At 38.4% G+C, this 18,996-nt stretch overlaps 1 protein-coding gene across 1 annotated transcript; it reads left to right on the top strand.

Moving 5' to 3' along the window:
• The first annotated feature begins 416 nt into the window (after positions 1-416).
• On the top strand, positions 417-17,915 carry LOC146470648 (transmembrane channel-like protein 7). Its single transcript, XM_085121851.1, has 18 exons — positions 417-743; positions 3,163-3,421; positions 4,298-4,367; positions 5,614-5,695; positions 6,114-6,478; positions 7,900-8,051; positions 8,956-9,106; positions 10,119-10,280; positions 11,084-11,265; positions 12,132-12,210; positions 12,878-12,975; positions 13,392-13,505; positions 13,887-13,962; positions 14,382-14,512; positions 15,070-15,102; positions 15,787-15,909; positions 16,338-16,416; positions 17,048-17,915. Exons 1-18 carry the CDS (start codon positions 674-676, stop codon positions 17,111-17,113), a joined length of 2,292 nt encoding a protein of 763 aa, XP_084977977.1. The 5' UTR covers positions 417-673; the 3' UTR covers positions 17,114-17,915.
• Positions 17,916-18,996: the final 1,081 nt, after the last annotated feature.

Genomic DNA, 18,996 nt, shown 5'->3' with positions numbered 1-18,996 from the left:
TAACAACTGTAAACCTTGAGGGAAAAATTTAAATAGAGCCCATTAAAAGTTAACATTTAAACTGTAAACCTTAAATGTGAAGACCCAAAAGGTAGGAGTGAGATTCCAGAAAAAATTCAACGAATGGCCGATAATTTTTAGTTATATATCGAACAATTTTAGCAATTGCCATTGTGCTCTGTCTGTAGAATAATATCGTGAGCTCTCCGTTATGCTCGTACAAGCGGGAATATATATATATTTTTTAACAAAGGGGAAATATATTCAACTGTCTTCTGTTGTTCAATTGAATGCTCTGTCCACGCATATTTTGTTTTCATAGTGTTCCATTTTTGGCGTATGAACAAGTTTTTCTGTAGAGTTTTCAACTGTTAACTAATGCACGAACCCGCAAGGGGTTCATTTAAAATGACGTTAGTCTGTCGATCTTGATGGCACTTTATGCAAATGTGGTGTAATTAAGGAAGGCTTTCAACTTTCCTGAATCAAATCCCCGTTTCTGTTTGTTCAACGTGTTGGCTATATGCATATTTGAATGCCCCAACCATACAATAATAAACCTTAAATTGCTACTCTTTAAAATTGATCCGCGTCGAAATTAAGGATGGGACAGCCCGACATACGTAACAATTTTCTGTCCGGAGCTGAAAACGACTGAAGACGATCGACGGTAATGGCGGAAATGAGCAATTCATTTTCAAAAGGCTCTGACGAGCAGGGTGGACAAGTTAAATCAGACGACGGTAGGTAAAATTAGCCTCATTTTCGTTCGCTTGTTATGTCTCGCTTTACATCATCGGGCGTTTAAAAAACGTGGCTCGTCTTCTAGTCAACGGCCGCAGCAAGTTTGAGGTAGTTTAGATTTGAGAAATACCTACAACAATCAGAACAATTGATAATTGTTATGATTTAAAACCAAATTTTAAAACCTTTCCGCGGACTTTTAAAATTTTAATGACAACCTATCGCTTTTCAACTCTGGTCAGGTTGGTCGATGACCGCGTTAGCAGTATTTGTGTCCGACCATAAAGTGCTTCGAGACAAATGTTGCTGGCTAGCTTTACTTATTTAAGCAACCGTTTTTGTGTACTCTTTGGTTGGTAAAATACAAGGAATAAATACAAACTGCTTAAATAATTAAAATGTTCACGAAGGGATGTCAGTCGTCGATGTCACCGTTTAATCTCGAGTAGGTGGGTCGTTGAAAGCAACAATAGACCTATGTATCTCTTTATAAGCGGGTTATTTTAAGTACTAGCAGATAAATACATTTAACATCAATGCTGTATGCCCTCGTGAAAATGCACACATAAGATAACGTTTATGTTTTTTTAGTAAATGTTTGAAAGAAAGATAAGATAAGAAAAGAAAACGTTTATATTTATATTCGGCTTGGCTGGTAGACCGTGATTTTGTTAAACCTCGTCTGAACTTCGTTTAAACAATCGGCCAAGGTAATTAAAAAAACGCAAGGTAAAAATCACGGAAATCAGCCGATTGGTCAAACACACAACGAGGAATACTGTGAGAGGTGGAAGGCAATACTCTGAAAGGCTTTACTAGTACTGTGAGAGGCGGACGGAGCGGAGCAGAATCCATTTTTCTGACTGTAACAGGCGATGCTGGTGGAAAACGAAGTGCAAATTTTATAGACCGACAATGTATAAGCTTCTTCGAAAATTCAACATCACATCCACTAGCTCCTAAGCTAACTGTTTGTCGATCGTACGTAACAATAACATTCATATTTAAATCTCTTGAGTTCTCTTGGAGTTGGAGTTTGTCGATGTACAGATTGTGATGTCAGTGGGTTTTTGTACTGGGGTCATGAACATTTTGATAAAAGATCGATAGCTTAACGAACGCGTCTTTCAATTTAAAGTCTAAACTGAAATAAAATTTTATACAAATTCGCAACATTTCAATTTGCATAGAATCAAAAAACAAACATTGGGAGAGAAATTTCAACTGAATGACCAGTATCGCGACTTAAGATTTGGCTGCAGGAGAGGAAAATTAGATAACTAAAACTTTCTCGATTTATTTTTGTAACCAATAAACAATATTCAGTGGGGAGGGGGGATTTTTGAACCACCCTTTGGTTAAATGCCAAAAATAAACATGTTTGTATGTAGTATGTAAATATATAAATGTGTAAATGGAGATGAAAGTGTCTCTTGTATGATGGAACCTTTGTGTCAATAATTACGCCTTTAAACGTAATTAAAACTTTATGATCATCAGCGAATTATTCTATACTATATTCTGATTATTTTTGCAGTTCTGTACTGAGCCTCGTGCAAATAACGCCGTTTTCCAAAATACTGAAAAATTAGTATCAGCGCGTGACAGTATTGCTCATTATCTAGCTTTTATTAATTTGAATAGTCACACACAAGTTTAAACCACCTTTTGCAGCATAATAAAAGGCACCATAGGAAAGTACTGCTCAGTAGCTTTCATTTGAATGGTCACACTTTAGGATTTCACCCAAAGACTCAAACGGTAGAACCAGCTTGTACAGTATATAACAAACAGCACAGCACCATAGCAACGTACTACTCAGTAGCTTTCATTTGAATGGTCACACTTTAGGATTTCACCCAAAGACTCAAACAGTAGAGCCACCTTGTACAGTGTATGATAAACAACACAGCACTATAGCAAAGTACTGCATAGTAGCTTTCATTTGAATGGCCCGGTCACACTTTAGGATTTCACCCACTGGCTCAAACGGTAGAGCCACCTTGTACAGCATAATAAGCAGCACCAAAGGAAAGTACTGCTTAGTAGCTTTCATTTGAATGGTCACACTTTAGGTTTCACTCATATAGTAATCTATGGACATCTGAAACTGGCCTTTAAAGATGATACCTCTCTGCCATGCTTTCTAATCATAGTTCAAAAGTTTTCTATACTGAAACATTTTCAACTTGTTTTGATCTAAGAGTCGCAACTATAACACACTGTATTTCAATTCTATTAACTTTTCGTATAATCATAAAGTTTCCAGTAGCAAACGTGTTGCTTAGAAATCTTTACAGCTTCTACAGCATGTTCATTTGGTTTTAAAAACAGGATTAAGGAGAATAATGATTTTAAGCCTTTGAATCTCTTGTTTTCTCGTGTTTTGATCTTCTGACGAAAAGTTTGCTTTTTAAGATGACGAAGGTCCCAGAGAGAAGAAGCCAAACATTTTAAAAAATCTTCCCAGTCGCCAGTTATCGCGTTGGAAACAACGGGCGCGTGAGAGAATTCAAGAGCGAAAGCGAGCAGGAGGACAAGTTTACGAAGCTGTAAATAATGGCGATTATGATGATGGACACAGTGACTTGGACGACTCAGAGAACCCAACAACAAAGGGAAAGTACGAGCAAACGGAACCATTATCAGCGAGGATTAAGAAGCTGAGAGACACGAGGTAAAATTAATAAGATGTTGCTGTTAACTACATGGAGTTTTGAGGTGTTGAAAACATGGCGTAATTGGTGGACGAATTAACAAGTCTGAAAGCATATTACTTTAAGTACATCGAGTTTTGAGGTGTTGAAAGCATGGCGTAATTGGTGGACGAATTAACAAGTCTGAAAGCATATTATTTTAACTACATGGAGTTTTGAGGTGTTGAAAGCATGACGTAATTGGTGGACGAATTAACAAGCCTGAACGCATATTATTTTAAGTACATGGAGTTTTGAGGTGTTGAAAACATGGCGTAATTGGTGGACGAATTAACAAGTCTGAACGCATATTATTTTAAGAAGACATTCAAAATGTTTCACTGAGCTTTAAGTCATTTTTGTCTTAAGTACAATTTCTTGGAAAGCATTCCATATTTCGAAGCTATAATTCTGCTTTTTATCAACTCCAAGGCTCATCCAAAAGTGTTGTTAAAGGCTAATTTTGTACTTGGCTAACGGCCACTTCGGCGTTGAAAGTTTAGTCTTCTCGCTTTGGTTGATAGATGAAGTCCTTCGTACCCATAGTATCTGAACTGACATCGTTGAAACGGATAGGGGATGGGCTTGCTCATCTGAAAGTTTGAAATAGAATTCCGAAGCTAGGGGGTTGGTGGGAAGGGACAAGCAAAGATCAGTTTCAATAGGCAGCTCTTACTAAACCCCTTCCCCTAAATTAAAAAACAACAACAACAACAACAAAAAAAAAACAAAACAAAACAAAACTGAACGGTCGCTAAATTGAACACAGTGGGTGGTGAATTTTCCTAACGGTCTGTCGGTTGTTCAAAAATTTTTTGTTGATGCAAGTTTATATAGAGCTCATATTTCATTTTCAGGATTTCTCCAAAGACCAGAAAATCACGTGGCCTCTCTTCGTTCACAGCTTTGCGACTTCACATCGCCATGGTAACAGTCTTATTAGACCACATTAAAGTAAAATCATAGCTAAGACATGGTCCTGTAGTTATTTGTCCAAAAAGTTAGAGGATGCTCTATCTTCTGAGGATTAAGCCATAAAATGCAAACTTTGACAGCATAATACGTGCCGTTATATGACAATGACAATCCTCTTTATCGTCTTCTGCTGGTTGTCAGTGGCTTTACCTCCATTCAGCTATTAGATACACTATTTCTGTGCTCGGTAGTTTTTAAAGTGCACATAACCCCAAAACTTTTTTTCGCTTAAGTAAATCTTTGCACCTGTTCGAAACGCATTGAGCTTTTTTGCGCCTTTTTTCAACCAAATCTTGACTTTTTATAGGCTGTAAAGTTACGAAATCTAGCCATCATCTGTCCCATGACCGAGCTGGTAAGGGGCATGGGTCTATTCCTTACTTGACGTCACAAACTGATTTACATTGTATTTTAAAAGTCTTTGTGAAAATGCATGCAAAGCAGTTCGTGACGTAATGTAAGGAATAGACCCATGCCCCTTACCAGCTTGGTCATGGGAAAGATGATGGCTAGATTTCGTAACTTTACAGCCTATAAAAAGTCAAGATTTAGTTGAAAAAAGGCGCAAAAAGGCTCGAACAGGTGCAAAGATTTATTTCAGCGAAAAATTTTTTGGGGGTTATGTGCACTTTAAATATTTGAAGACAGAGGGCGTTTTGTAGTAGTGGCTCGTCCCCTCCAAAAAATAATTTCTACTCAACAACTCCTGGTTTAAATTATCTCAATACCTCCAAGAACAGGGCCCAGTTGTTCAAAGCCCGATTAAGCTAATCCTGGGTTAACGTGAACTTTGATTCAAGTTTAATTACTAATCAATAAGTTTTTTTCCAATAGATTTTTTCCCTTCAGTTTTGACTTAGACTTTTCTTTACCTTTAGCTTAAAATCAGCTTTTAAAAACATTTTTAACGAGCGAGATACAAACCTCGGTTAACTTTTAATCGGGGATTAGCGTTAATCGCCTTTCGAACAACTGGGCCCAGGTCGCTAGAAATTATGTACCATTACCTTTTGGTATAATGGATACGTTTAATTTTCGGTGAACATGTATCGCTACCTGTTCATGCGACCTTATGTATGAAATACTCGTTGCATAGCTCGGAATAGTGAGTTGAGAGACTGACAAACTGAGAATGTAATTTCATTGTGTGGACTAATCTATAGAGATTTTGTCACTAATACAAACTCTTTATCTTCAGCTATTTAAAAGATGTTTCAGTGAAACAAAGGAATTCGTAACCTCGTACGAATTATGGAGAGGCCACTTCAAGGAAATAGAAGGTACGTAATATAGTCTGGCTGTTTGCTGTAAAATTGCATACATATTGTTCTCGCCTCGCAGCTTGGAAATATTTCAGTTTCGCGTTTGCCTTTTGTTTCCATTTACTACGCCCTGTGATTGGTTAACAAAACTTGCACCATTTTTGTCTCAACCAGTGAGAAGCAATCGTGACTTGCTCGCACGCGTTTTCCCGCGCTTGGCGCTGGTTCCTTGTACTTGCTTCGAGTTCTGATTGGTTCATTGTGCTACTTACGTCTGTTGTGATTGGCCAGAGAAACTGCTTTAGTTTTGGTTTTACTACACTCGGATTCACTCGGATGACATTCTTATCGCGTAGACGTACTAAGATTGGAACACCTTGCATTAGCTGTATGCTAGCTTTCAGTCTTTACGTATTTTTCTATTTTTTCATTTTAGGATCATTTGGGAATGGCGTTCTTTCCTACTTCACGTTCCTCAAGTGGCTTTTCCTGTTAAACGTGTATATCTTTATCTTGACGCTTTGTTTTGTGATCATCCCTCAAGCATTAAGTACAGGCGAGGAGCTTCCCTTGGAATCTCCTCAAAACTTCTCTGACAGTGCAATCAAAAACGCATCTAGCCCTTCCCTGGTTTTGACCAATGTGTCAGCGCCTTTCGTTAGAAAAACAAGAGACAACGTGTCTAACAAGACGGAGGAGGAAGACAACGACAAACAGTGTGATCTGGTTAAGCCGTTTAACTATTCAGAATATACACACAAGCCTCTTGCACAGCTTTTTTTGGACTTCATAACTGGTGTGGTAAGTTCACGCTTTGAACATCTTACTCCTCTTACATTAATGATAAAAGAAGGACCTTTAGATTGTAGTAATTAAAGGGGAAGTATCATAGGTTTTTTGATATCAAAGTTTGTTAAAAATGATCAAATAAGACGTCCAATCAGCTGCCAAATAATTCTAGAATGACGAGAGGAAAGAAATCAACTCATTTCTTGAAGGGAAGAACTCGTGATCTGTTCTAGTACATTTTGGAAACAAAAATGCGAGAACTTGAAAAACATTAGCCTAACATTTTTCAAGTTTCAATCCATTCCGGCTAATTCGGTGTCTGGCCAGAGGCACTCATCGACAGTTTTATTGCACTGGGGTGATAATTTATAACAAACTTGACAATTATTTCGTTGTTTCTGCTGAAAGACAAACATTTTTGGGTTTTGAAATGACAGGAAATTTGCGTGATACTTCCCCTTTAAGAGCACGAGATTGAGAGATTGAGTATCAGTACAGCTTTACTAATCTAGTTCACGTTCTTTTGATAATAACTTTTTACACCAACCTTGTTTCTAGAGTCTCCTTATCTGGAAATCTGTGAATTATACCATGAACATCAACATGTAAAAATGAGAGTTCTGGGGAAGTGACTGGTTTGAAATTGAAATGTTGCACTCGAAGTCAAATTAAAAGGTCTTTACTTTTAGAAACGGGTAGTTGATAATCACCTCAAGGATGCTGTCTTGATGCACTTCTAAATTGTCAAAACTACTACTTAAGTACTCTGAATTTATATTGTGATTTGAGAGGGGAAATTCACAGATTTCCAGTTGAGTGACTGGGTTTGCACCATACCCCTGGAAAGCTACATCTCTATAAGGACATCCCTATTTTAAAAGGGAATTAGTTTATTTCACACACTTTTCCTCTCCAAACGTCGTTGTCAATTCCAGAATCACATTCAAAATCTATATATTAATTTAACAGGTGTGAATAGAGTCTTAAAGTGTGAGGTCACAAGTATTTCAATTTTTGAAGTTATGCTGGGATTTGTTAGTATATTCGTAAAGAGCGTGATGAAAAATGCCCACTTGCCAAATATCAGCATCTCATTGCAATTTGGGGGCGAGATATTAGCTTTGTTATGCCCCGATGACCCCATGCAAATCCTTTTAATTTTGTCTCATTTCCAAACGTGCTATTACTTTGCCCCCAAATAGCAATAAGATGCTGATTTTTGGCAAGTAGGCATTTTCATTATGCTCTTTCCGAATAATTTCAAAAATAATTTCAAATAATTTCATAATTTCAAAAATTCAAAAACTCGTGAACTCACACTTTAGGACTCCATTCCCACTGTACAGTTTATGGCAAAGGTTAAACAACTTTGCCAAAAATATAGTTAAACGCAAAATTGCCTCAAGTTCTTTTAAGGTTTAATTTGTTTTCAGGGATGGATTAATACGACACTCATGTTTTATGGGAGATACTCCGACAAAGTGTTGGTGATTGGAGGCGAGAGGACCTTCTACAACATGCCGCTGGCCTATTTTATGGTGGGCTGCGTCTCCTTCTTGGTAATCCTTCTCTCTATTCTATGGAGGTATGAACTGTCAGCTGATATTGGAACTCACATATTTGAAGCCTTGTTAGCGAGCTCTAATTATCTAGTATTCCTCTAATTCTATCCTTCAAATTACGTGGGTGAGCAGGCATGGCGCAGGTCGCCTCCCACCAATGTGGCCCGGGTTCGATTCCCAGACTCGGCGTCACGTGTGGGTTGAGTTTGTTGTTGTTCTCATCCTTGCTACAAGACGTTTTTCTCCGGGTACTCCGGTTTTCCCCCCTGCCGGCTCAAAAACCAACATTTCCAAATTCCATAAATACATTGATTTAACTTTTTGTCAGCGTTACATCGCTTTCGAAAATTCCTTCCAAATTTAGCCCTCTAAGAACCAACGATGTCAGAATTAAAACGCCGCCTGTTTTAAATCTAGAGGAGCTATATAAGGGAATTCGCAAGCGATGTAATCCTTACTTACATGTAAACCAGCGTCAAAAGAAAGTCGACATTTGTCTCGACAGTCTGTGGTAACTGAAATAGAAAACGCCCTTTAATTAAACCTGAATCTCTTAAACTGGCTAAGCTATTGTCAACAAAAGTTAATTTACTTCTGCTCGCACGCGGGCGCTAGAATTTGTTCATTAAGTTAATGTGAGTGACTGTTAGAACTCAAATAAGAAAAAAAAGAAGAACAGGTTGTAGCTTATTGACCGGCTATCTGAATATTAAACCAAATATTAGTAAGACAACAAAATTTCACTCCTACTCTTGCGGTTCTAAGTATAAAAGTTATTAAAACCCTTATACACTCCGAAATTCAGAGCACTATAAGTCTACAGCTGAACTAGGGAACGGGCAGGTTTTCCAACTGGCAATTTCGCACAAATCGTTCACTGCGCACGCGTGGCTTTGCACACTATCACCAAACGTTTTTCTTTTTCAGTGCAACGCAGATATTTGAAGAGAGTTACGTGAAAAAAGGCAGTAAATATTTCCACACGTACTCTAACAAAGTGTTCGGCGGTTGGGACATGTGCATTGAAGATGAATCCGCAGCGAAACTGCAGAGTATGGGACTAATCAAAGAAATTGAGGTTTGTTCAGTAGAATCGTAACGGCAACAAGAACGCCACCAAACAATAGGATTAATGAGGAGAAACAATCGCTCTGCACGTGGGTTTTAAATTCTGGTACATTTCTTCTCCGTCCTGTGCAAGACAACAACGTGAAATAGCCGAATTAAATTCAAGGTTATACGGAGAAATTGGGCACAAGACCGTAATTTTTTTATTTTCTCTCTTAAGGACGGTGCCTACTATTGTTACTGCGCATGCGTTCTGCGCATCGCGAGATACTCGGGTTTCCTATGGGTGGTGCCTACTAATACAGGAATATTTTTGCGCGGTTTAAAACTATACGGAGAAAGCAGAACTTACCAAATGCCTTTGGTATCTCAAAAGAAAATCTGGGGTAACCATGCATTTTTCAGAGAAAATTAAGCTTCGATTTAGGAAAAAATTCCATACATTGCTTTATATTTTGGCCCTTTTTAGAGATATTGTTGCTTAATTATCTCTGAAAAATGCGTGGTTACCCCCAATTTTCTTTTTGGATTCCAATAGGCCTTGCTAAGATCTGCTTTTCCCGCATAGTCATTTGGTATTAGTAGGCACCGTCCTTAATTTTATGAAAAAGATGATAAGTACACGATGGAAATTCTCGGAAAAAATTTTCCGAACCCCCAGCAGGAATCGAACCCACGACCTTCCAGTTACTGGTCTGGATGCTTTAATCACTGAGCTATGGGTAACTCTTGTGGTGAGCAGGTCAGAATGAGTTGTAATAATCTCGAAGTAGTTGAAGTAGTGTGGAGTTATATTTTCAAGTGATGTTTTCGTTGACGTTGCCTTCGCCATTAATTAATTTCCCTATTATAAAGGAAGATATAATCTCCACCCCTCCCACCCTCACCCCTACTTTGGTTTTTTACTTCGCTATTTCACATTACAAAACGGTTTAGATCCGCGAAAGGATTGCACAGCTGAAATGTAGTATTAAAATACGAAAACCACATAGTAGCCGATAAATAGTTGTCTTTTCTTCCAGGCGAATCTCGAGGAAGATTTCAGACTACATAATTTAGCCCAAAGAACTCGAAAGGAAATCTACAAACTCTACGCAACAAGAATTCTGGTGAATTTGATCGTGTTCGGCTTATCAGGTCTGTCAGCTTACCTCATCTTCATGGCGACTCAAATGTCAATAAAGGTATTGAATAAGTGGTGCACTGTTCTGTTCTGGTAAATTTGTATTGATGACCACACTATTTTGCATGTAATTTAAAATGTATTGGTTAAAGGAAACCTCCACTCTTGAAATAAACTGACGCTTAATTTTTTGTCAAATTCTTGAAATCATTTTTCAGTGCCAGACAAAACATGATTTTGTTGTCACCTCTTTTCGTTTTCAATGTTCCGGCACGCCGCCATTCTGGATTTCATTACGTCATATAAAGGGAACCTCACTCTTGCAACCATTGACTTTTAGTCGATGGAAAAAATGCTTAAATTTTCAATTTTATTCAAACAAGAGGAATGGACAATTTAGTACACAAAATTATCGTCTAGTCTGCTGTAAAATTTCTCGTGCGCCTCCATTTTGGATGTCATGACGTCATATATAGGGAACCTCTACTTCTGTAGCCATTGAGCTTAAGTTGGTGGAAACAATGCTTAAATTTTCAATTTTACTTAAACAAGGGGACAGATCAATTTAGTACAAAAAAATATCGTCTAAATTTGCTGCTTTAAAATTTACCTTGCGCCGCCATTTTTGATTTTATGACGTCATGCGGTTGCCGCCATTGTCAGGAAGCAGAAAATAATTAAGCAGCCATGCAGGTTCCCTTTAAAGTGCTAGAGATTCTCCCGAAGTATTTGAACTGTCATCGGGAATGTTCGTGTGCTCTTTCGAAGTCTTTTAAAATAAATCTTCAGATGACCTTCGGAATAACTCGTATGATTTCTAGCAATCCTATTAATAAATATTTTTCAACTTATTTTCTGCTTTAGTCGTCTCAAGGTGATTTAGATGTCAAGGCGTCTGTAACAACGGATTTCATTCATTTGCTTAAAAGCTACGCGTCACCCATCACGCTGTCAGTCTTGGGATTCATTGTTCCCACTCTGTTTTTCTTCTTGTCTCGCCTGGAGGACTGGAATCCAAGAGCCCGAGTCAACGTAGACTTAGCCAGGTAGAGGGAATTATGATGTCATATTATCTCCTAGCTTTCATGAAATGGGAAATAAGTTTTCTCAACATTATTTAAGGTGTGTAAATAAATTTGGGCTTTTCCTTGGAAGCGGGGAACACCAAAAGATCAACTTGGGCGTCTTAATAAACTCTAAAACTGGCCGACAAAAGTAAGGGTTTGAACAACGGGAAGGGATTGGGGTGAGATGAGATCTCAATCCTCTGGGTCTTATATTTCTCGCCCCGTTATTTTTCGATGCCACAACAGAAAATTCAAGAGAGAAACGGACTGCAAGCAGTCTATAGGCAATGTCATTCACAATATTTTGGAACAGTTGCTCATGGTAATCACCCCCCTCTCCCCCCCCCCCCCTTACGTACAAGAATCACTGCACTATCAAATTTAATCTGCCTTTGTCTTTCATTTGAATCTGCTCTCAGGGACCTGTTGTAGAAATTCTAAAGTGTGATTTCGTCAATGAGAGATCTTTATACTTAGTCCTTCCCTCTGGTAGTGTTTGTTCTCCAACATTGTTAAACACAAAACTGTTTGGGAATTTTTGTCCAGTTTCAAAGTTACGAACCCTTGAGAGTTTGAGGGAAATAGACGTTTTGCTTTGTGTAAGTGTACGTAAGTGGATCTTAAAGAGAGATATGTCCCTAACGGTTTTCAGAAGAAAAATTAACTTGACGTTCATGGTTGGATTGAGTGACAGAAAATTATAACCTATTTTTTTAAATCATGTATATGCCAGTCGAATTATTTATTTGGAATTTCCACGACTGACGTTTGACTCTATACCATAAAGCATTTGACGTTTAACCTCACCAAGATCGTCATGTAACTATTTTATTCTAATATTTCAGAACGGTGCTTCTAAAGCTGGCCTCGCTTGCTGTTTTGCTAGTGTCTTTGTATAACAGAATTAACAATGCCTGCATGCTGGTGAGTCAAACACTTGTTTAGTTTTGACATGAGATCGTTCATTTTAAATCTTGTTGCAATGCAGCATGCTATGCTACCAATCACATGCATATATATTCTCCTCACTATTATTTATATATTTGTTATGGCAACAGTTGGGAGAATCTGTGTAAACATCAAGACATTGTCTCTCTGGTGATCGTTTTCTCCATACTTGTAACCTGTTTTGACCAGGCAGTAATATTGTCGTGAGAAATTAGTTGCTGGTTACTAAGTAATCATAGCGAATTATACTCGTTTTGTGGTCGCTTTGGGCACCGGTTGGACATTTTTAATTTGATTTTTGATTGTTTCAATGTTTATTTAAGGTTCTGGTTTTATTGGTCAGAATGGAATGCTTTTTACACATGTTACAAGTTATGGAGTCTAGTCGGAGTGAAAAAGAGGACAGAAGATAAGAAACTATTTTCTTATCTTTAGCAACCTCGTTGTCATCATCCTTATCATAGTATAATCTTCATAATCATAATTACAATCATCATCATTATCATTATCATCTATTATCAAAAACGTAATTTTTGGTGTATTAAATACTAATTACAGACGACATATCATATGCGAAGACTTTACTTTTTAAATAATATAGATCCTGTTACCTTTTGTTTCCTTTTTGCCTCCCCTCCAACAGTGCTGGGAGAACGTCATTGGCGCAGAAATGTACAAGTTGATATGGACTGACTTTTTCGTGACCTTGTTCGTTATTATTACTGTTCAGACACCGCGGAGGTAATAACGGGATTGTCTATTGACTCTTAAGAGTTGTATCCCACTAAACTTCATTTTAATTCACCGTCAAAATTAGACTTCCTCTTGAAGTAATACGTCACCAAACAGTCGCTTAGAAAATGAGATTTTTAACATCTAGGCCCAATCTTTCTCGTCCTACACACTGCGAGTGAAACCAAAGCTCGAAGCAGAAATGACATAAAAAACATATTCCAAAATGTTGAAACAAAATGATCAGCACCATTGGAAAGTATTCTACATTATTGCAGCTTTCCAACAAGGTATCTCGCCCATTGCACAAACTAGAATTAGTATTTCAGAGTTTGTGTCCGTATTCATAAGGCCACAGGAGAAAAAAGACAATCACACACGATAATATTTCTATACTAATTGATTTTCGGTTTATTATTTTCAAGGTATTTTGCTGACCACATAACTTTAGGATGTGATGTAGGAAGGAAAGTTGGCCGCCCTGAGTTCAATCTTCCAAATAATGTGCTTGAGCTTGTTTATGGACAATCGCTGATATGGTAAACATTTTTTTTATTCATAAATAAATTGCGGCATAGTAAGAATTAATTTCGAGTGTTGAGGCATTTCATCCCATCGCATGCCATTTCATTTTTTTTTAGTTTCCTAATTTTACGTGGTCGATATGTTTTTAAGAAATGATAAGCTCTTTTCCGAGTTACCTCAGTCGAGCCTCTTTATCACAGCGAGGCTAGACCTGGTGTAAAACCAGTCAAAGTTTACCAAGCAAAGACAAAGTCATTTTCGTAATTAATTCTCTGCACCAGGAACGCGTTCCTTAAAATTTAACGCCAAACGTGACTCACCTAACATTGGGCGTTGAACTAACTGTACTGAACGTCATGACGTTAACTAACGTGAAGTTTCATTTCATGTTTCAGGATTGGCACATGGTACAGCCCGTTTCTACCGCTAATGGCGATTATAAAATTACCCATCACATTCTATGCCAAGAAGGTATGAGCCACATAACCTCTATATATTCACTACGGTCTATAGCAATTGGCTCAATCAGCGAGTAATTTCTCTTATCGTTCACACGTAAATTTTATCCGAGACTGGTTGGTTTAAACTTTGCTTTGCGACAATTTAACCTTACGTTTGAGAGCTTTTGCGAGATTCTTATTTTAAGCTCATGATGGAAATCATAGCAAAAAGGCGTGGGGGCCACCTGGACGCTGCAGCCTCTTACATGGTTGGCCGAGGGACAAAAGAACGAACAACAGAACAATACCCCCAACCCTAAAAAAACAAGCAGCTGCAGGTTATCAGGATCCAGTGAAAATAGAGCTTTTGAGGGGTGCAGGTCAACTGAAAAAATAAAAATAAAAAAATAGGCGGAAGAAAATCTAATGTCTGTTTTCTGTTTTATTCAGGCGACAGTACTTCACAATTGTAGAACCGAGGAGAAGGCTTACCGCGCCGGCCGGTCAAACTACTTCTTCATGATTCTCTTGCTTGGGACATTTCTTCTTTGCTTAGCTGCAGTAGCTTATGGGATAACACAGTAAGCATTTCATGGTTTTTTGTTGATTATTTGTCAATGGTTTAATCAAATAATCCGCACGATCATTCAATAATTCAGTTAAGACACACCTATACTGTACTGTTTTTCTTTCGGGTGTTTAGTTACAAAATGGGAAAATCAAAAAGGGAAGAACCGACTTTTAATTATACGTTGTTGGTGGTAAGATGAAAATTTCGAAAAAGCGACGACTAAATGTATCGGGTATTTAAACAATTATTATTCCCCGAGTTCGCGTTGGATATGAGATCATCGTGAAAGATAACCAGCGAGGCGTGTAGCGCCGAGTTGGCTATAAACATCGCATATCCAACAACCATGAGTGGAGTAGTTGTTTTGTTAACAATAATCTAGAAATACTGCTAGATCTTGCTGATTTCGCTTTGCAAGAACAACTCGAAGTCAATTCAATGGTTGCTATTTCTCGGGGGTGGTATTATGGCTCATATACTATGACCGCTAAGCCAATCAAATCCCTGGAAATGCATTATACAATGATCCAATTTAATATTTTCATTGTCCTTGTTTTTCGTTTTCAGAATTCGTCCGTCCGAGTTATATGGACCATTCAGGTCAGTTTCAAAGCCTAGGGGGATAATTTTTCAGTTCCTTAAATTACCATAAAAAACAAAATAGATGGTCCAACACTATCAGTTATCTCACAAACGAACTTTAACCTTAGAACCACCTTTTACAACGTTGTAAACAGCAGCATAGGGAAGTACTGCGCATGCTTAGCCGAGCGTTCACTTCACTGGTAATATTGAAGGATTTGATCAAGAAACTCGAAAGTTAAAACCATTTTGTATAGCATGATAAAAAGCATCACAGGAAATTACTGCTCTGTACAAGGTTCCATTTGCTAAGAATTTCATAAACAGACTCAGAAGATAGAACAGCCTTGTACAGGATAATGAACAGCACCACAGGAAAGTATTGATTAGTAGCTTTTACTTGACTGGTACCATTTAAGAATTTCATCAACAGACTCAAAAGTTAACGCCATCTCGTCAGATGGCTTGATAGATATTGAGATCCAGGCCCCAGTTGTTAAAAGAGTGGATAAGGTTATCCAGTGGATAAATCGCTATCCAGTGGATAAAATGTTCTCCAGCTAAGGCAGTTTGTCCACTGGCAAACGTTATCCACCCTTTGAGCAACCAAGACTAGGTTAGCACTCAAAGGGAAAGGGTCTCAACTTAGTGTGATTCCAATCTTGTACTTGATGCTACTGTAAATCTGTCTTTATATTTTAGTGGATTAAGTGAAGTTTACGACATCATTCCGTGGACAATATCGATTCTTCCCCTCGGCCTGCGCAGCACGTTTCAGATTATCAGTTCACCTGTGTTTCTTGTGGTGCTTGGAGTCATCATTTGGTGAGAAGCCTTCCTAAAATTTGCTTTTTACTTATTTTGTTCATCAACGCACGATTGCTCTCGCAGCCCCCTTTAACACGTTCCGTTGGAAGGGTGCAGTGTTGATAATCATACTTTCCAGCGCCCAAACTAAGACTACATTGAACGTTAAACGAGGCTCAATTTTCGCTTGCACAAGTATATGCGCTGAATCACACAAAGACATTCAGAAATTCCTTAACTTTCGGTGTATTGTCGGTTAGGAAGACCCTAAACTCCTTAAAAAAAATTCAGTTTTAATTGCATCGAGATGCGATCCCCCTTGTCAGGAAATGTCACCTCAAACGTTCGTAACCAGCGGGGAGGGGTAATTTGTTCAAGTTTGCCGCTCAGTCTGTAGATATGAAAATAATATAAATTGCTAATTGAATCATCATTTTCCCCTTCAGCCTTGGGTTATACTTTTTCTATGCCATTGCCAAAGTTTACCGACGAATGATTAATGGACTTAGAGAAGAACTCAGTATGGTACGTCAAATTTTGACTTTTATCAATGATTCGTGTTAGCGTCCTCCTTCCAGTAAGCACCGCCTTTCTAATAAGCGTCACCCTTGTTTTAAGCGTCCCCATATTGGCCTCCGTATCAACTGCGTAATGATAAGGGAAGCAGAGACCGATACAACGTAGAATTGCGTTTTAGACTGCACTTTATTTCGGCTGACCAAACCAGCCTTCTTCAGGTACAGTGAGAATTTGCATTGGGACATTGCAAATTCTCACTGTACCTGAAGAAGGCTAGTTTGGCCAGCCGAAATATAGTATGGTACACTCTAAAACGTAATTCTACGTTGTATCAATCTCTGCTTTTCTTATCGTTTGTATTTGTAAGCCGATCAGATCAACAATTGATCCAACGTATACCAGCAGAATTATCGTCCACGGTTCTTGCTCAGTCATTACTCAACTGCGTAAGCCCCAACCTCATTTCCAGGGTCATGGGAACGAGGTTGAGTAGGCCCTCTTTTCTATGTGCCTATTGGCTGTCTTAGGTTTCCAAAGTTTTGTGGTAAAATTTACATCCGCCATCTTTATCCGTACGGTGGATCGCAACTTGTCTGTCCATCTCATTAATTTCAACCTTTTTAAATCTCTCCTAAAGGAAACCCGAGATAAGAAATACTTACTCCAGTTGTATACAAGTCAGCAGACTGAAGACCAGAGTTAACGAAAAAAAAAAAACCGTGTTGAGCCTAAAATTATACCCAATACATTTTTGAGGGTCCGTAACATAAATAGTATGTTTGGAGGGTTGCTTAACGTAAAATCTACCAACAATCAAAAATAAGTAAATAATAAACGGAAATTTTGTTTCATTGTGGTTTGCCTCGAGTCTCAAAAGGCCGAGAACCAAACATTAAGTGGATGAATGTTTTCTACGTATTTTCCAGTTAGGTGACGTTTTGAAAGGATTGTAATAATTTATTATCATAATTATTTCCCACAATTTGTGATGACTAATGGGAAAGGCAATCAATTTACTTATTTTTGAAGATAGTTCATCAGTGGTGCTCCTCGCTATAACAATTTCTTGCAATGTAATCAATGAGCGGTAGATTTAGTAAAACAGTGTGTACCGAGACTTGGCGTGCTAGGGGTGGAGCCAAAAGAAGGACGTCCCCCCTCCCCCATTTTGCAATCCCATTTTCAAATTTTGAGATGCGTATCCCCTTTGCTCCTCTCGGAGATAGAGACTCGCCCTCCGACCTATCTTCCCCCCTGCAAAAGGTTTTGAATCTGCCCTTGTACGTTCATGGCAAAGCGCTCTAAATAAGTAATGACCCATGTTATGGTATCCTAGCAATCAACATTTTTGCTGGGGTTGTTGCAATAATATCAGAATTGAGGAAACTTATAGTTACTAACGTTGTATAGAATATATTTAAAATAAAGGTGTTTTTTCTAACTTGGTGGATGATTTATGGAGTTATACATTTCGGAAAGGAGGATATATTTTAAAACCAAAGCACTTATTTTTGACCTGTGTTGATCTTATTCTCACTGTCTAAATGGCCACGAAACTAGCCTGCGCGCAACACTGGCATGTTTGTAATGCCTCATTGTTTTAAAGTAAATGCCACCCGTGTCTCGTAGGACTTCATCTGCCTATTTTAGCAATCTATTCCTGCTCTTTGGTCCATCTCGCCAAGTTACGCCGTTCTGGGATTTCAGAATGTTTTTTACCCACCCACCTCCCCTTCGGCGACGCTTCCTACCTTTCCTTTCTCTGTCCTACAACCCTCTTTCTTTGCAAAATCTCGCCGTCCATATCTTAATTCAGCAAAGGCAGTGAGTGGTTATAATGACAGTGAAAATGGTTTACTATCAACATAGGTCCTAGTCGGCATGCGGTTTTGTGTTGGTATGTATGTTTGTGTGTAACATTGATTGGCACCAATCAGATTGAGTCTAGTTTACGGAGAGTACTGACACCCAAAGAACAAAGTGCTTCTGACGATGATTGATTCTTTAATAAGCTGAAGTTCGACGAAGGTCAAAGTTATCGACCAGGGCCCAGTTGCTCGAAGCATGGTTAGCGCTAACGCGGATTAAATGCCATGACAACCTATAGGTTTTAATACCTCTTAACCAATGGTTAGCGCTAACCATGCTTCGAGCACTCAGCCCAGCTTGTAAGTCAGAAGCAAATAATTCTACTGAATTCCAGGTAAAACACTCGTAGTCCAAGCCCACTATCCGATAACATGAACTTGATATCGAAATACCCTTCAAAAAGATTTCGATTTAGAGCATATTTGTTAATGAAAGACTAGCAAGACTTTTTGGCGGAACGGAAAAACGTGGTCGAAACACCAACTGCTTGTCTTTTAGACTTTCTAAAAGTCCTTTCCTTCGTCCTTCTTGGACAAGTGAGCAAGTCTAAGTGTTTTTCACAGTGATTGCACCCAGCTGGGATAAAAATTGTGCTTCCAAGAATGAACCCTGTAACCTCAAAAGTCATGCGCACTTTGCGCGCCTATGTTAGTACCTTGCAGTCGTACGATTCGAACTAAGTTTTTTGTTCCCCGTGGCAAATGCGAATTCCTGGCA

The sequence above is a fragment of the Pavona decussata genome, unplaced genomic scaffold (genome assembly GCF_977016875.1).
Source record: "Pavona decussata unplaced genomic scaffold, jaPavDecu1.1 SCAFFOLD_113, whole genome shotgun sequence".
Classification (NCBI taxonomy): Eukaryota; Metazoa; Cnidaria; class Anthozoa; order Scleractinia; family Agariciidae; genus Pavona; species Pavona decussata.
This window is presented reverse-complemented; position numbering and strand designations above follow the sequence as displayed.